The 16891-nt window shown below is 36.7% G+C and overlaps 1 protein-coding gene across 2 annotated transcripts; it reads right to left on the bottom strand.

The window, feature by feature from the left end:
• Nucleotides 1-1692: 1692 nt before the first annotated feature.
• Nucleotides 1693-15259, bottom strand: LOC133881639 (serine/threonine-protein kinase STY46). Of its 2 annotated transcripts, XM_062320614.1 has the most exons (16): nucleotides 14804-15245; nucleotides 14232-14346; nucleotides 13002-13102; nucleotides 12676-12795; nucleotides 9337-9391; nucleotides 8270-8380; nucleotides 7896-7946; nucleotides 7542-7717; nucleotides 7331-7438; nucleotides 4669-4742; nucleotides 4369-4544; nucleotides 3533-3628; nucleotides 2875-2955; nucleotides 2725-2778; nucleotides 2366-2500; nucleotides 1693-2029 (listed from the first exon to the last, which is right to left on the bottom strand). In XM_062320614.1, the coding sequence occupies exons 1-16, from the start codon at nucleotides 15001-15003 to the stop codon at nucleotides 1949-1951; spliced, it is 1734 nt and encodes a 577-aa protein (XP_062176598.1). In that variant the 5' UTR covers nucleotides 15004-15245; the 3' UTR covers nucleotides 1693-1948. The 2 variants fall into 2 exon arrangements, with proteins under 2 accessions (XP_062176598.1, XP_062176599.1); XM_062320615.1 differs by lacking the exons at nucleotides 1693-2029; nucleotides 2366-2500; nucleotides 2725-2778; nucleotides 2875-2955 and adding an exon at nucleotides 3071-3170 and having other exon boundaries at nucleotides 14804-15259.
• Between the last annotated feature and the right edge of the window lie 1632 nt (nucleotides 15260-16891).

Genomic DNA, 16891 nt, shown 5'->3' on the forward strand with positions numbered 1-16891 from the left:
CATTACAATATGTCACAAATCTAGAATGTAGGAAGTAAATAATATTGAAAAATTTAGAGACAAAATTAACACTTATTTCAATGTCCAATGATAGTTTTTTTTTTTTTTTTTTTTTAATTAGATATCCAAAAAAAAATTGTTTTTCTTACACGACCACAAACAGGTATTTGAATCATTTCCAGTTCAAATAATATATTATATTGTTAATCGACTTTGTCACGAAGGAAGTCACCCACGTGGATTGGATCCTCCAAAATTAAGGTGCTCTAATTTTAAGACGGTTTGTAAACTTTGTAGAACCTTTTTCTTCTAGACAGCTTGTCAGAGCATTCCCCACATATTTTTTATAGTCCTATTCTCTTACCTATATCGGAAAAATGTCAAAAAATCACAAAAAAAACCATCCATTAGATATCCTATCAATTTTTTAAGCATTAAGAATATTACAGTTCTACCCAATGTGTAGAGAACTAAATGAGCTTCCTAATCTATTTTTTTAATATAAAATATTTATTTTTCCTCTTTCATCTCATCTCTTTGCATTTTATTAAGAATTATGTTGAAATTTGTGAAAAAAAATGAGGGTAGGTATGATATTTGTAAAAAAAGAATAATTAATTGATATAAGGAAATACAATGATGCTATTGAGTGTATTTGGATAAATAATAAAAAGTAGTTTTGTTTCATAAATTTAAGAAAAAGGAAAAGAAAAAGAAATTTCTATGAATGCTCTTAGAAAATAGGATTTTTTCTTTGGAGTAGGTGGTTGTTAAACCCCCTCTTACCTAATTTTAGGGATTTTATTGGTCCAAATAAGGACGGAACCGAATAAATCTAAATAGTGTAAACTCTTTTATCACTCATTGAATACTGCTAAAAAAATTTGGCCACGTACTTAGATTTTGATCCGAAGTCAATAGCTGCTAGTTACTGATCTAACACAGAGACCAGTATCGTTTTTGAAAATTTTTGATAGGCTCTATAGACCCGATACAAAATTCAAAGGTTAAGGTTAACAAATTTGACTCGTTTAAGTAAATAGATCGAATTAGAATTAACCTATATAATCTTATACCTAACCTGAATCTGACACGAAACATAGTGATGAACAATTTTTATCATGACCTGCGAGCCTAATACAAACTCAATATAAAATTAGAGAATTATAATTGAGAGGTTTAATCTGTTTAATTAAATGGGTTGAGTTAAAGTTGACCTATATAATCTTATATCCACATTTTGACACAATTTGAACCCAACATGCAAACATGGCTCCTAATCGCTTCCAGGCTTCTAGTTAGGGCTTTACCAACTGGGCCTCCATAATAGGAAGCACTACAGCAACAGATGACAAGTCTGTTGTGCTGTCTCTTGAAGAAGCTGGCCAACAATCAACCTGGCTCAGCTTCCTCTATAATGTCCGTAAATCCATATGGACAGCAGAGATATTTTCTTTGTGCCATTGTCTACAGGCAGCTTAATAAGCACATCTAGTGGGAACCTACAAGTGTCACTAGGGGGTGTATAATGTACATGCGCCAGGGTACACGTCCGGTTTTCTTCAATGAATTTTATGCTCAAAATACCTGTATCTCCCATATGAATATTTATACGCTTACTCGTGAAAATCAGGAATTGGTGAAAGCAAAATTCACATCAGTAATTGCTTGTTAATAAAGCCGCAGAAGATCTGTAATAAGTTACAACTCTCAACCAAACCATCATCCATTCTTACAGATTAATTAGTCTTGTAACAACACAAAGTAAGGGAATGGCTGGTTAAAAGAATGGATGCAAGTAATATATATCAGAAGGTATAAAAAGAAAAAGAAAAAAGAAAAACCTGATCACGTAGACAACATACTGTACATACTGATGTAAAAAGTGAAAGGTGGTCTGCACAGTAAATTCTACGTCCATGTTAAGCGACATTATTATCTCTCTTCACTAGTGATGGCCCCGTCTAAGAACAGACAGGAACCCTCCAGTTGACCTCTCCTTGCGCCGTTCCTCTCCTTCGTCCCCAACCTGTTCCACGTACATACAATATTTAATCTTATATATAATGAGTTTAATGCAGACCAAACTTGACTGGGTGGGGGGGCTAGAACCGCACATAATTTGGATATTAGTTGAATTTGAGGCAAATTTGGGAGTGAGTAAAAAGAAAGGGAAGGAGGGAAGACAGACTGAAACCTGTCCATATACATGATTTGAAAGAGATTTTCTCCAAAAATTCAGTAAATAAGAGAAATAATATTAGGAAAGAAGCAAAAAGTCATCAAAAGGTGCTTATAGTAATTTCTTAATTATGGAATCATGCACTAGAAACCATTGTCATGCGCATGCATAACGAGAATTTACCTCCTTCGCCGTTTGCTGCAGTATCTCTATAATTTCGGTGAAGTCTGGTCTTAATGCTGGATCTTGCTGCCAGCATTTCTCTAGCAGCTCAACAAGCTTTGGATGAGTATGCTTTGGGATAGTAGGCCGTAGACCCTGGAACAGAAGTATATGACGAATTTATGTTCACATACCTCATATATCCATTCAATCAACATAGACAGCCTTTTCAGTTAGAGTAAGGCACCAAGCCGGTTCCGTAACCGGTCTTGACCCTTGAACTTTGATGTTTATATTTTGAAAATAGTCCGGATGAGATATAGGCAACGTTATATGGTTCACTAAACTTATTCAACAATGTTGTTGAAAAAATATTGTACCTTTTGAACGACTCCAACAGCTGCTTGCAATGGGGTTAAGTATTCATATGGGAGCTGGAAAGAACAAAAAACGAGATAATTCAATTGAAGGGGGAAAATACAAGTCGCACAAATGCTTTTTTCTAAGATAATGCCACCACCAAGCAATACCTTTCCAGTTAGTAACTCCCATAACACAACTCCGAAACTGAAAACGTCAGCCTTGTGATCATATGGCTTATGTTCTATAACCTTCAATGTAAAAGAACTGTGGTAAGAAAATGACAATAATAGAAGATAGAAAATAACTAATTTATTTTCTAATTTATAACCAATATTTATCAAGTCAAAGAAATTGAGTGCCTTGAAAATCAGTATCATGGTAGGCAAAGAAGTCCAAAATAATGTTCTGCGTGTTACACAGTTTCAAGTGAGCAAACATCCAACATGACCAAATGGCCTAACAACTGCAACACACCGTCAAACCACTGCATCAAATAAATTCATTTTCTATGTGATGGTCAATACAACCAATTACTATTCTACTGTCATACTCTAATGAAATGAAAACTTTTAATAATTTGATACCCGATTAAAATAGCCATAAGTAAATATTAAATAACTAAAAGGCCATATTAATTCCACGGTTATCAAAACTTATAATAAGCTCTTGCAGATTGTAGTAACAACATGAGGCATTATCACAAAATTCCAAATACAATTTATAACATATGTAGGTGTTGGAAAGAAAGATGTAAGTATGCATTGGAACAGATTCAAAAACTTTTTATAATTCAAGGCTCCAAGATTTCATGTAAAAAATATACACCTCAGGAGCCATCCACCGATATGTCCCAGTTTCTGCAGTCATAACTCCAGATTGAGCTTTTACTCTAGCAACCCCAAAATCAGCAACCTTAACAACCTGAAAGGCAAAACATATGATAAAACAAATAAATAAATTTTGCAATCATGCAGAATTATAGTTAGTCATGGCATATATGAAATCTTCATCAAAATTAATTCAGATGCCTCAGTAATGTAAGCCCAGTGAGAAAACATGAGAACTAAGAAAACTTTTAAATGGAGAAGCTATTAGAAATGGATTCGGTACATTTAGGTCTGCAAGAGACATCAGAAGTGCTAAATACAATCGGAGACAGAGCACTGTCAATACCTGGCTATTGATAATTTAGTTCTGGGTTTAGAAGTGAAGAAAATGAAGATAGAAAACAAGAAGGTCGAGTAACTTTTTTAGTGATATGAGATAGGTTCAATCTACCCATAATGCACTTAAGCACAAGAAATATCTTAAAGAAAAAAGTTGTGGTAATATTTTTTTTATCATCTACAGGGTGGACTGAACTATGTAACCACCAGTCATGCCTCGTACATGCTGGAATCTATAAAAATCCAACAGACCATCCTATGAGGAAAAAGACTATGGATTTGACCAGAAAATATGTGATGCTCTAAAACATTTGAAATATACAACTAACTGAGATCCTTCCCAAGACACATAAAGAAAATATGAGGATAGCTGCACTTGCCACCATATATCATGGATTAAAAAAAAAACTTAGCACAGACATAAGACAAGGAAAGCAATTATGATAACATGTTGAAATTGACATGGATAAAATACAGGTTTGAGAAGCCTCTTACCTCGTTTTCATCCATCAAAAGATTAGCAGCCTTCAAATCTCTGTGGATTATATTATTTTGGTGCAAGTAGTTCATTCCCTTGGAAACATCAATTGCTACTTTGAGCAAGGATGGAAGCTTGAAAACACCCCTCTGTTTATGTAAATAGTCATAGACACTTCCACCAGACATAAATTCTGAAAGTTTGAAGCAGAAAACAAATCGTTGAAATGAAGATATCAAATAAAAATAACCAAAAATCTTAAAAGTAACAAGATGCCATTAAAATCAAATAAAATTTGCAAACGTGTTGGAATTCACCTGTTACAATACACAAGCTTGGAGGCTTGGTACATGCACCTATGAATTGTACAACATTCTTATGTCGAACTTTCCTGCAATATTCAAAAGAAGCTTGTTAAAGTATGTTAGGAACCAAGCATTCCAAAGAGAAATTACTGTAGAACAAATATAGAAATCCCCTTCATTTATGTGTCTGAAATCGAACCAATTTCCACTTGGATTTTCTTCGGCAAATGTCATGACCATAAAGTTGCGAATGACCATCATAAACCATATACCCTTCATCACTTCATGTCTTCTCACCAACGATCAAAATCAAAGCCTAGAATTTCATCTTCTGGATTTTGAGGTGTGTCTAAATAACAATTTTGCTTATGGGTGATATTTACTAGTGGGTTTACATGGGTCAACTGCGGTCAAAATGATATGTATGTGGTGGGTTCAGGGATTGGTTAAATGTGGACTGTTGCTGGGACACTCAATTATAATTTTGAATGGTAGGATGGTTAATCTATCAATTACAGTAGGGGAAGTGGAGGTTAGAGTGATGGAGAAGGTCGGGGCATAAAGGTCACGAGCATGGTGGTGTAAATGGCATTTCAGAGACTGATGTAAGGAAGGTTTGATGTAGCATAAAAGGAGAGCTTAAAGGGATTCCCAATTTCAAATATTGGATTCAGTTGGATTTAAGCTTAATTTACGCAAAAATCATAAAAAAGAGTCTGCTAGACTATCAAACTAATTCATCTCAAATGCTAAAATCAAATACATTGCAATCATTTTGGGCAGATGATCTACAATGAAGAACCATCAGATGGTTGCTCTCATTTTTTCTTCATTGTGGTATGGCACGATATCATTTCTAACCTAGTCAACAACTTCAGCTGAACTGAATGTGAGATTGTTAAGAAAGGGTAGGACATAAGGATCAAATCGCAGTTACTTATATATGGCTGAGTGCTATAACTTGAGGGAATCAAACAAGAAATAAACGTAAGTTTAAGATCATGAAATAAACGGAGTTCATCAAAGAATCAATAGAGAGTTGATTGTGGAGAGGTAGATATTGTTGTCATTACGTCATCTATCTATGTAACACTCCAGTCTCACATTGGGAAGATGAATAGCCCACATAAAGTAGGTAGATTATAAAAGCACTCATGGATGCTAGTTCCACGTTGGTTCCTTACTAGGTGAAATTGTGCTTTATAAGTGATTCTAGGGAAGCTTCAAATTGACTCGTTTTCTTGGAGTGATAGGTCATATATGGTAGCTCTTTTTTTGGGTCGCTACAAATGATATCACAGCAACCTAGTAATGTCATGTGGTACTGGAGCACTACATGACGTGGTCCTAATGAGGACGCCAGGGATTTAAGAGAAAGAGATTGTAAAACCCCAGTTCTACATCTGGAAGATGAATAGCCTACATAGAGTGTGTGGATTATAAAGGTACTCATGGGTGCTAGTTCCACATTGGTTCCTTACTAGGTGAGGCTCCACTTTTGAAGTGATTATAAGGAAGCTCCAAATTAACTAGTCATTTTGGAATGATACCACAAATGTGACTAGCACCTTCCCTAGGTTGTTATAGTTCCAGATATGTGAGGCCAAGTTGAGTATTAAAGGGTGGCCAATGAAAATATCAAGGGATTTCCTATAGTTTTTCCAAAACAAAAGGAACCCAATAGGTTGTACAAGTGTAAGTGCACAAACATACTTAGTGCTGACGTTGAACTCAAACCCAGCTACCTCTCAACTTGATAATTCTATATCCATGGTAGAAATATAAGATGAGCTGTCTTTACTTCGTTTTTTAATTTGTATTCTCTCAAATTGAGGTAGGGAGGTGAAGACAAGCTACGTTAGGTCCCTTTCAAGAAAGGGTTGTTTGATGTTAGATATTTCTATAACATCCTTGAACCTCATGAGAGTGCCTCTTACCCTTGGAAGAGTTTTTGGCGACCCAATGTTTCCTTCAGAGTGTCGTATTTTGCTTGGACAGCTACCCTAGGGAAGATCTTCACCATGGATAACCTAAGAATACTGCGCGCCATTATGGTTAACTGGTGTTGTATGTGCAAAAAGAGTGGGGAGACTAGATTATCTTTTTCTCCATTGCGAGATCACCAGTGCATTGTGGAGTGCTATCTTCAGTCGTCTTTGATTAGCTTTGGTTATACCTAGAAGAGTAGAAGACCTTTTCGCTAGTTGGAGAAGGGAAGTAGTCCTTTGTGTGCAGTTGTGTGAAAGATGGTTCTACCCTGCCTTTTGTGGTGTCTTTAGAGGGAAATAAATGATAGATGTTTTGAAGTCTTTCTTCTTCAAAACTCTTTACCACTTGACAGTTGCCTTAGATCTCAATTTGCTTAACACTCACACATAGGCAGCAGGTTCTTCAACAAGTCACTCTTTAAATTCTCATGATTCAAATGAGCACAACTGAGAAAGTAACATCATCTAACTTACAGAAATTTTAAGAAGAACAAGTGTATGGATTTCCTAGCACTATGAAAAAGAATCAGATTCGAGTAAGGCAGAATTAAGTCTTCATAAACAACATACAACACCCACAATAGGAACATGAAGTTTAGTTTAGGACTTGCACAACATCCTCAAACACAAGATGAAGAACAGATATCAAAGGGCCAAATACTGCAAATAGTATGATTCAAACAAACCTCATAATAAAGACTTCCTGTACAAACTCTGTCTGCATATCTGAATTTACACGCTCAGGCTTGAGAACTTTAATAGCCACTTCCTGGCTACAATATGTACCTTTGTACCTGATTCAATTAAACAAGTTAGTTAATTTAACACTAACAGCAATCAGTAGATGCCTGACCAAAAAGAAGAAGGGGAAGGTATGTATAAATAGTATAAACTTACAGATCGCCATACGACCCCGATGCAATTTTGTTTCCAAACTTCAAATGCTTAGGATCAATTTCCCATACGTCAATCCCATCATTAGGTATTGTCAAATGATCAGGTTCACACTTGACCACTGTTTGATCAAGCTCACCTACAGTAGGTGATGATCGAGGATTCGACCAAGCCTGCCTCTGAATAGCAACCCCAAATTCCAAACTAAGTTATGGATGCATTGCTCACATATAATTGAGGAGGGAAAGTAGAATAAGGAATAGGATGGAAAATTGGATTGTTCAGTTGACATGGTAAAAGATCGTGCTTAGTGCCAGCTATCCTACTTGAAAGCAGAAATGAGTAGCAAGATATTACCTCAATTTTTAAAACTTCTCTTTCCAATGCAGTTTGAAGCTGATCTGTGTCCTGTATCAACCCAAAATCCATCAAGCAATGCTTGTGAACATGAAAAGAATTGCTTTTGTAATACAATTCAGAAAACTGAAAACTAATCAAAATTTTCATAGAATTCCATCGGTCCAAAAGTACATTTACCTTTTCAAAAGAATACTTCAAAAAAAATGTGGAATGTGAAAAAAGAAAAAGAAGAACGAAACTATGGTGAAGAAAAGCTATATTGTAGTGGCAGACCAGATGGCCTTGTCTTAATGCCATATAATAGATGTTGGATTCATTTTCATATAGAAGGACTATTCTTTCCAGTTGGGTAATTAAATCGTATAAATTACCTCATAAGGCCAACCATCAACGACAAAGACATCTAAGGAGTAACCATCTATTGTTGAAAAAGCATGTGCCTCTTGGATATTTAGTCCCATCTCAGCAAGCAAGGAAGTCAACTGCAAATTTTGCACAACAGTGACTATGCAGAATGAGAATGCGAATGCTACCATATAACCAGAGACATAATTTCATACTGTATTTAATGTTCAAAAAATTTGAAATTCAGCTGGTTGAATTGAGTTGAGTGCTTCATGGGTAAGTTCATATCAGGAATTCTGTAAGAGCCCATACTTACAAGTAGGGGTGAAAATGTGGATGCGGATGTGGATGCGGTTATTAGCAATATCCACATCCACATCAGCAAAATGCGGTTATCACTTGTAGATATCCGCATCCGCATATATTATTAATATCCGCATCCACGCGGTTATATCTGCTATCCGCATATGAAGTAATACACATTTTGGATTACTATCTAAATATATAGACAAGATTAAATAATACGGTTATTACTATATGCAAGCTTAAATAAATTAAAATTTCACTTGTTACATAATTCACGATTATTAGTCATAGATGGTCATTGTCTCATAGAGTAATTGGGATTTGGATTACCGAAAAAAGAAAAGAAAAGTAAATGCAATGAGTTATGACTTTTAGATGATAGTGAAAAAACTTAACATAACCTAAAGTTCCTACACTAACCAAATCCAAAACGGCGTTGTTTTATTGAATTTAAATATATAAAAAAATATTATATATAAAGAGATTGTGGATGCAGTTAATATTCCCTAATACAGCTATCCGCATTCGCATATGCAGATATTGATTTTTGCTAATCGCATCCGCATGTGCGGATAGTGGATGTGGGCGGTTATTATCCACCGCATTTTTACTCCTACTTACAAGCTCAAAGTATGTTTACTGCCATCAGTCCAGCACGTATGCATATGTATGCACATGTGCACATAAGCATGTGAAGACACACAGACAAAGCACACACACAGTCTGCAAATCAATGAACATCATACAAAGAAATTGATGTGCTTAAATATGAAAACCTATTAAATACCTGACTAAGGAGTTTGGGCTTGTCATTTGATGAGAAGGTGATTTCATGCAGGGGCCTACAGCATTGTCAATCACAAAAATATACTATATCACAATCTCTCTTTGAAAGTATAGCCAGTTTTTTTTTATAAGTAAGAAGACTTTATTAATGAAAGCGTAAGGCGCCCCTAAGTACACAGGCAGTATACATAGGAAAGACCAAAGCTAACCCACAAAAGCCCAAAAAAACCAATAAGAACAACACAACCCATCACCCACCAAAGAACAAACACAACCCACCACCCACACCAAGAAACCCAACTAAGAACAATACAACCCACCACCCACCACAGCGCACAAGCCTACAACAAGTGTGCCTTTCCTTTTCTCCTCCTAGAGTGAACTTCCGCATCACCATAATTAATGGAGCTATGTAGGTTTAAAAGCTCCCTTATTCCTTTAGACTTTTGACGCGCAATCATTTTCTCCCGCTAAAACTCTTCTTCCATGGCATCCCTAATTGCCAAGGCCTCCTCCCCAAAAGCCCCTTCCAAAGCCCAATCCAAGGGCGAACCATCCCAAAAATCATCTTCCTCCTCCTCCCAAACTACCATCTCCCCATTATGAAAAGTATAGCCAGTTCACTTCACTAAATGAATAAAAAATCATCTACTAATATATGATATTGGTACTAATGTTTAAATTCAGTTGAAGCATCAAGCATGACCATATTTTGGCAATATACCTTTTGGATGATGGTGATCATACATCAAAGCATGTCAAAAACTGTATTCGTGGAATCAAAGCTAAATAAATATGTAAAGTTCTTTATATCCTCATATACTAAAAGCACTTAATTGAGAGAGAGAGAGAGAGCTAAGCCTTAGTAGAACTGACGATGGACATATATGGCTTAGATCAATTTTAGCAAGGACAAACTAGCGAATCTCAAAGCCTATAGAAAAGAAAGGGTAACTAAAATTGATATAAAATATTAATTAAAATGCATTTGCTTCGTTCATTTCGCTTATTCCTAAGGCTCCTGATGCCATTTCCTTAAAAGATTTTCGGCCTATTAGTCTTGTGGGAAGCATTTACAAGATTATTGCTAAAGTTCTAGCTAACAGATTTAAGTCGGTGTTGGAGAAAGTCATTTCCAAATCTCAGAGTGCCTTCATCAAAGGGAGGCAAATCCTCGATCCGATCCTTATTGCTAATGAATGCCTTGATAGTAGAATAAGATCGGGAGTCCCAGGTGTTATGTGTAAAATGGATTTGGAGAAAGCATATGATCATGTAAATTGGGATTTTCTATTGTATATGCTGAGACAGTGTGGTTTTGGGGATAAATGGTGTTCCTGGATTGCTCATTGCATTTCTTTTGTGCAGTTTTCGGTGTTAGTTAACGGCTCTCCTTATGGGTTCTTCAGTAGCTCCCGAGGCTTAAGACAAGGGGATCCTCTTTCACCCCTTTTGTTCGTTTTTGTGATGGAGGCTTTAAGCCGTATGATTTCTGCTGCGGTTAGTGTGGGTTTGTTGGAAGGTTTCAAAGTTGGTAATGCCGCTTTTTCGCATCTTCTGTTTGCCGATGATACTCTGATTTTTTGTAGTGCTCATTCTTCTTAGTTGCGTCATTTGCGGGGGCTCTTCCTTCTATTTGAAGCTGCTTCAAGTTTGAAGGTTAACTTGGCTAAGTCAAACTTAATTCCAGTGGGGAATGTTGATCAAGTGTCAAGGTTAGCAGACATTCTAGGGTGTGGGATTGCTTCTTTGCCGGCGAAGTATCTTGGCCTTCCTTTGGGGGCTTCCTATAAGTCCACTCTTATTTGGGACGGGGTTATCGAGAAGATTGAGCATCGACTGGCTAGTTGGAAAAGGTTATACCTATCCAAGGTTGGTAGGGTCACCCTTATTAAGAGTACCCTTGCCAATGTGCCTACTTATTTTTTTTTGTCTCTGTTCCCTATCCCAATGAGTGTTGCTTCTTGCATTGAGAAGTTAAAACGGGATTTTCTATGGGATGGGATGGGTGAAGAATTTAAATATCACCTGGTGAGTTGGTCGAAGGCTTGTACCCCAATTTCAGAAGGGGGGCTGGGATTTCGGAATTTGCTGAAGTTCAACCGCGCTTTGTTAGGCAAATGGTTGTAGCGGTTTGGTATAGAGAGAGAGGCTTGGTGGAGAGTTGCGGTGGATTCCAAGTATGGCAGTTTGTGGGGTGGGTGGTGCTCACGCGAGCCTGTTGGTGCCTTTGGGGTGGGTTTGTGGAAGAATATTAGGAAAGGGTGGGAGACTTTCTCTAGTTTTATAAGATTTGAGGTGGGGGATGGGGTTAGAACAAAATTTTGGCATGATCTGTGGTGCGGGGATATGGTTTTGAAGGAAGCTTTTCCTGTTCTTTTTGGTATTGCTCGGGTGTAGGATGCCTCCGTAGCGGATAATATGGAGATTTTGGGCAGTTCTATTCAGTGGAACATGAGCTTTATTAGAGAGGCGCATGATTGGGAAGTGGGTGTTTTTACCTCCTTTTTTCAGGTGCTACATTCAGTCACAATGAATAGAGATCGTGCAGATAGGCTTTGGTGGGTCCCTTCCAAGAAATGTGTGTTCAAGGTCAAGACATACTTCAACTCCTTGGATGGCTCTGAAGGTAGTTCCTTTCCTTGGAAGAGTGTGTGGCGGACTCAGGCTCCCTCGAGGGCGGCTTTCTTTTCGTGGTCGACAGCCCTAGGCAAGATACTTACGGTGGATAATCTCAGGAAGAAGAATATCATCATGGTGGATAGATGTTGCTTGTGTAAGAGAGATGGAGAAACTGTGGATCACCTTCTTCTTCACTGTGATGTGGCTTCCACTCTGTGGATTCACGTTTTTACTCGGTTTGGTATGCCTTGGGTTATGCCTAAAAGAGTTATCGATTTATTTGCTTGTTGGTGAAAGTCTTGAAGACCAAGGAGTGCTGCGGTTTGGAAGATGTTGCCTATCTGCATTTTCTGGTGTGTTTGGAAATAAATAAATCTTAGGTGTTTCAAAGATCAGGAGAATTCTATGGAGGATATTTTAGCTTCATTTTTTCATACGATGTATCTGTGGACGGTGGCCTGTGTCACCTACGTCGATTAGCTATTCTGATTTTCTTGTTCGTTTTTCTTTTTCTAGTTAGGTGTTTCCTTTTGTATACTTCCAATGTACTAAGGGGCGCCTTACGCTTTCAATAAATCTATTTACTTATCAAAAAAAAAAATGCATTTAGCATATAGAATGGATTTTGATCAATCAAAGTCCAACATCGAAACAAAAGACGTTCTGTAAAATTTTGCCAGTTCTAGCCCTTTGAATGAATTGAGATGTAAGCATTTACCGAGAAAACTGTGCACTGGCATGTACAGACTGTTCATCATCTTGATCATGAGAGTTATTTGCTTCAAGCGCAAGGGCTTCAAGATTAGGAGATGAACCAAAGGCAGGTGGTGGATGTATGCTGACAATTGAAAAGCCAGCTAGAAATGTCAGAATGTTAATTGCAAGCATCAAGCAGTAAAGCGAACAATCAAAAGAAGCAAACGAACAGAAAATAACTTTCATTTGTGGACTATCAATGTGAAACTTACGGGAACTTTTTTTAAAAAAATTAACTAAATATTTTAGGAAATAATAGAAAAAGACAAATAAAATAAATAAATAAACCTCTGTCTGCTTGAGCAGTTTATAGAACTTTGGGCAGCTTCTTCACGAGGAAAATCTGAATGCATGGAATCAACCGAATGCCAATCATAAGTTGAATGAACCTGCAGAAAAGTATGATTGCCGGAATACATTCATTAAACAAAAAGGTTCCCAAAAAATAAAAGAAAAGAAACAAGAAAAGAGAGAACAAATTATAAAAAACAGAAAAGTTTCTTTCCTTAAAACCATTATAAAAAAAAATATACATATAAAAAAGTAGAAGAGCGCAGAAAGGGAGCAAAAACAAAATGAGATTTAATCTGCTTCCTGATGTCAAATAAGATTCACTGTACAACCAGGTTAGGAAGATCGCAATACAGATTGCAATGACTACAATAAATACCATCTCATCTTATTAGCATTTAAGGTGTAACGAGGAATTACAGTTTCATGATAACTAAGCATCAGTGATTCAAATGAGTCTAAATGGCCTTTTCATGGTTCATTAATTGTCTTACAAAGTGAAAAAAAGTATAATTCTATATTATATTTGCACATCTCGCCATTGTTCCACAAGGCAGAAGTCAAGTCGAGATCAGTTCGAATGACTAGTATAGCAGGAAAGCAAAAAATCTGTGAAATACAGAAGAAACCAGTTATGAACAAAGCAGGCCGATTCCATTTCATCAAAATTAACCCAAGTCAAACCAGGTCAAACGTGTGAATCTTTCATAGTTCATAACCGGCACCCAGAAGAGACCTATGTAGTATATTATGGGTGTATCGACCCAGCTGACATTTCAGCACATAAATTAATCTGCTAACCAGACTGATATTTGGCACACGGTCAAGGTTCATGGAATGAGGTGTCCAGGATAGGGCTCTCAAACATCTATATCCTTCTTTGTATATGATCGAGTATGACATAAAAATGGTCCATAAGGTCTTAAAGAGCATGCGGGGCCCGATTAAACCAAAGTTTGGAAGGTAATCGAGAAGGGAATACACTTCATTACTCATGACAATAACCATTCACCACACATGAAAAGAGGTTTCAAATTGTGAGGAAAAATACTCTTTCGATCCACAAGGCCAAGCACATATAGTCTGCATTAATTATAAAACTACAGGAACAAGTACCGAGTACTCGAACAATAATTGAGTAAGAAAGTATTATCCTGCTGGCTAGCTAGCGTATGAGCATCAAGAATGCAACGAGTCTACAATGTACGAGTAAGAAAATCAATTAACCTGCACGAGGCGGACTTCAATCGCAGGACGTCTATCGGGATCGTGAGCCGAATGCAGCAATCTCTTGTGCATAAGAACATCGTCTGGCCTCTGCACATTCACATCCAGCGCATACCTGCAACGCATTTGATCAAATAGCTCAAAAACTCATTCAACGAAACCAAGAACGCCTTTCTTTTTCTGTAAATACGAAAACTTTACCAATAAGCTCACAGTAAAACCATAAAAGTCGTAATCACAATAATCCACGAAGTCACAGAAACTAATAGTCCTATTAAACCTCGAATCATCCAAAAAACAATGTGTAAAAGAAATATCAAATCGAATCCATTCTACTCCGTCTCAATCTGAACAAACTTTATGCAATATGCTTGTCCACTAAACGACATCACGCACCAAAACACAAAAATATAAAAGAAGAGAAAAAGAATTTATCGAAGATCAACCAAAACCTCGATCAGTATAGTACACGTATAGTTATACACACATTTACGCAAGCATACATACAATCCTACATACGTATATACACATACAAATCTATATATGGAGAGGTTTAGGGTAAAGGTAGGGACCGAGTGGGGAGGCGATTGAAGTGAGCCCAAAGCTGGTCTTCGAAGCCAGGCTGAATAGCCTCCTCGTTGTTCGAATCCCTCAGGCGCCGGAGAACCTCATTGTACACCTCCAGCTTCTGCCGCTGATGCGGAGTCCGCACCGGCGACGTCGACGAGTCCTGCGACCTACTCCCGCAGCTCTCCGCGTCCTCCATCACCATCGAAAACGAACCAAAACCATACGAAAAAATGCCAGAAAGTGAGAGAGACCGAGAGAGAGAGAGAGAGAGACAGAGAGGATCTTTTGGTGTTTGGTTTACGTGAAACTGGGGGTTGATTTTGGAGAACCGAAGAAACGACGAGCTCGGTTTATATGGAAAACGCAGATTTGGAGAAAGGCTTAAACAAACTGAATACAAAAATATAAAGATTATCGAATAAAGAGTGTGTGTTTTATACTATGAGTGAATGTTTAGCGGCTAGAGCGCACCACTGAGTCACGAGGAGGTGGATTACCCCAAAGCTGATCCGCTTGCTAATTTCGGATTTTTATTTTATTATTCTTGCTAATTAGCATGTAATTAATGAGATGAGATATGTATCAACTTTTACGGGACTTCCTCTTCACCTTTTACCTTTTTACTCTGCCAAAAATTTTGAACCCACGAGAAGAGCTTCGAATTTGACACTTTAATTATTTTTTTTAATGACCCCTTGATTGAGGGATATGACCCCTTGGATTTAGGGATGTGCTTGTTGTTTAAATGGTAAGAACTAAGAAGATCGTACAAGTGCTTCTTTTGATTTTAATATATAATACAAATATTTTACTTTATTTTCTAAATATTTTAACATAATTGTTTGGTGAATTTGTAAAGGAGATAATTTTCTTCTCAATTGAGTTCAAGTAATTACGAAAAATTTTGTCTATTTTTAAAATCTTAATAATTATTTTTTATTAAATGTTTCAAAAAAATTATCTTAGTAATCTCAAGAGAAATTATCTTTTTACGTCTCTTATACAAATCAACTATTAAATATGTATAACCAACATATAAGTCGTGCCAATTAAATGATTAATTTAAAAAAGAGATTTACATGATATGTATGTGTACATGTAGATGTACAAAAAGAACTAATCTTAATGTTTCATTAGTTCATTAATTTTCTCACTAAAGTAATAAAACTTAAATCATTTTACTAAAAATAATCTAGTAAATCTAGGCGATCATTATTTAATGTATAAAAAAAAAAAAAAAAAAACTTTTATATATAAAGATATACAGATAATATTAACTTTGTTATAATACATTTGACTAAATATTATATTTTCTTAAGTCGACTATCACAATATATGATGGCTAGTGTGATATGCCAAAGTAAACAGTCAAATTGATATATAAAGGTGGTGCATATGCTAAGGTTTATCCCTTCTTCTGTTTTCTTATAATATATATATACATTATAATACGAGAGAATTCATACGTGTGAGTGTGTGACCCATTAAGAATGATAGACTGGCGTTACATCAGATACTCTTTTCTTAATTTATGGGTGTAATTATAATGAACAAATCTGGTTGAAGAATCTCCCATGAGTAAGAATCCATGATGCCCAAACCCCACCTTCCTGTCCAGCCAATGGGAGCTCTCCGTTCTCTCCCACTCCACTTACTACATGGCCAAAAGAGGAACCAAATGGCATATTCTGGGCGCCCCACTGGTTTTGGATAAGCTCGCACTGAAAAGACACTCATGTCCTCACTGACCACTTTTGTTATTATTGTTACACCTTTTTTTTTCCGCCCTATGTGGTGCTAAATCAAAATGATCCGCCTCTGACATTATATAGCCACCTCCTAAATGCTTGGAGCAATGGTCCAAATATATATAAGGCCCATATTTGTAATTTTCAGCCTGAGCATATGAATCTTGGTCACCAAGCAAAAGCTGGGGTATCCTTGTCGTTAATCAATGCCAAGACTCTGATAGAATGGATCGGACGGATGAAAAGGATTGGATTTATCTTAAGTCAGAATTTTATGGTGTTGTATTTGTGTTAAGGTAAGAAGTGAATATTAATGCTAGAAATTATATCTCTCACTCATCT

This window comes from Alnus glutinosa, chromosome 11 (genome assembly GCF_958979055.1).
Source record: "Alnus glutinosa chromosome 11, dhAlnGlut1.1, whole genome shotgun sequence".
NCBI lineage: Eukaryota > Viridiplantae > Streptophyta > Magnoliopsida > Fagales > Betulaceae > Alnus > Alnus glutinosa.

What these genes read in the sequence shown, in the direction of transcription:
- LOC133881639 (XM_062320614.1), bottom strand. Translation starts at nt 15,003, where the DNA reads ATGGTGATGGAGGACGCGGAGAGCTGCGGGAGTAGGTCGCAGGACTCG. An exon ending in TCGGGGTCGTATGGCGATCT is followed by an intron (nt 7,439 to 7,541) that starts GTAAGTTTATAC and finishes TAATTGAATCAG; the next exon opens with GTACAAAGGTACATATTGTA. An exon ending in ATCGGTGGATGGCTCCTGAG is followed by an intron (nt 2,956 to 3,532) that starts GTGTATATTTTT and finishes TTTACATTGAAG; the next exon opens with GTTATAGAACATAAGCCATA.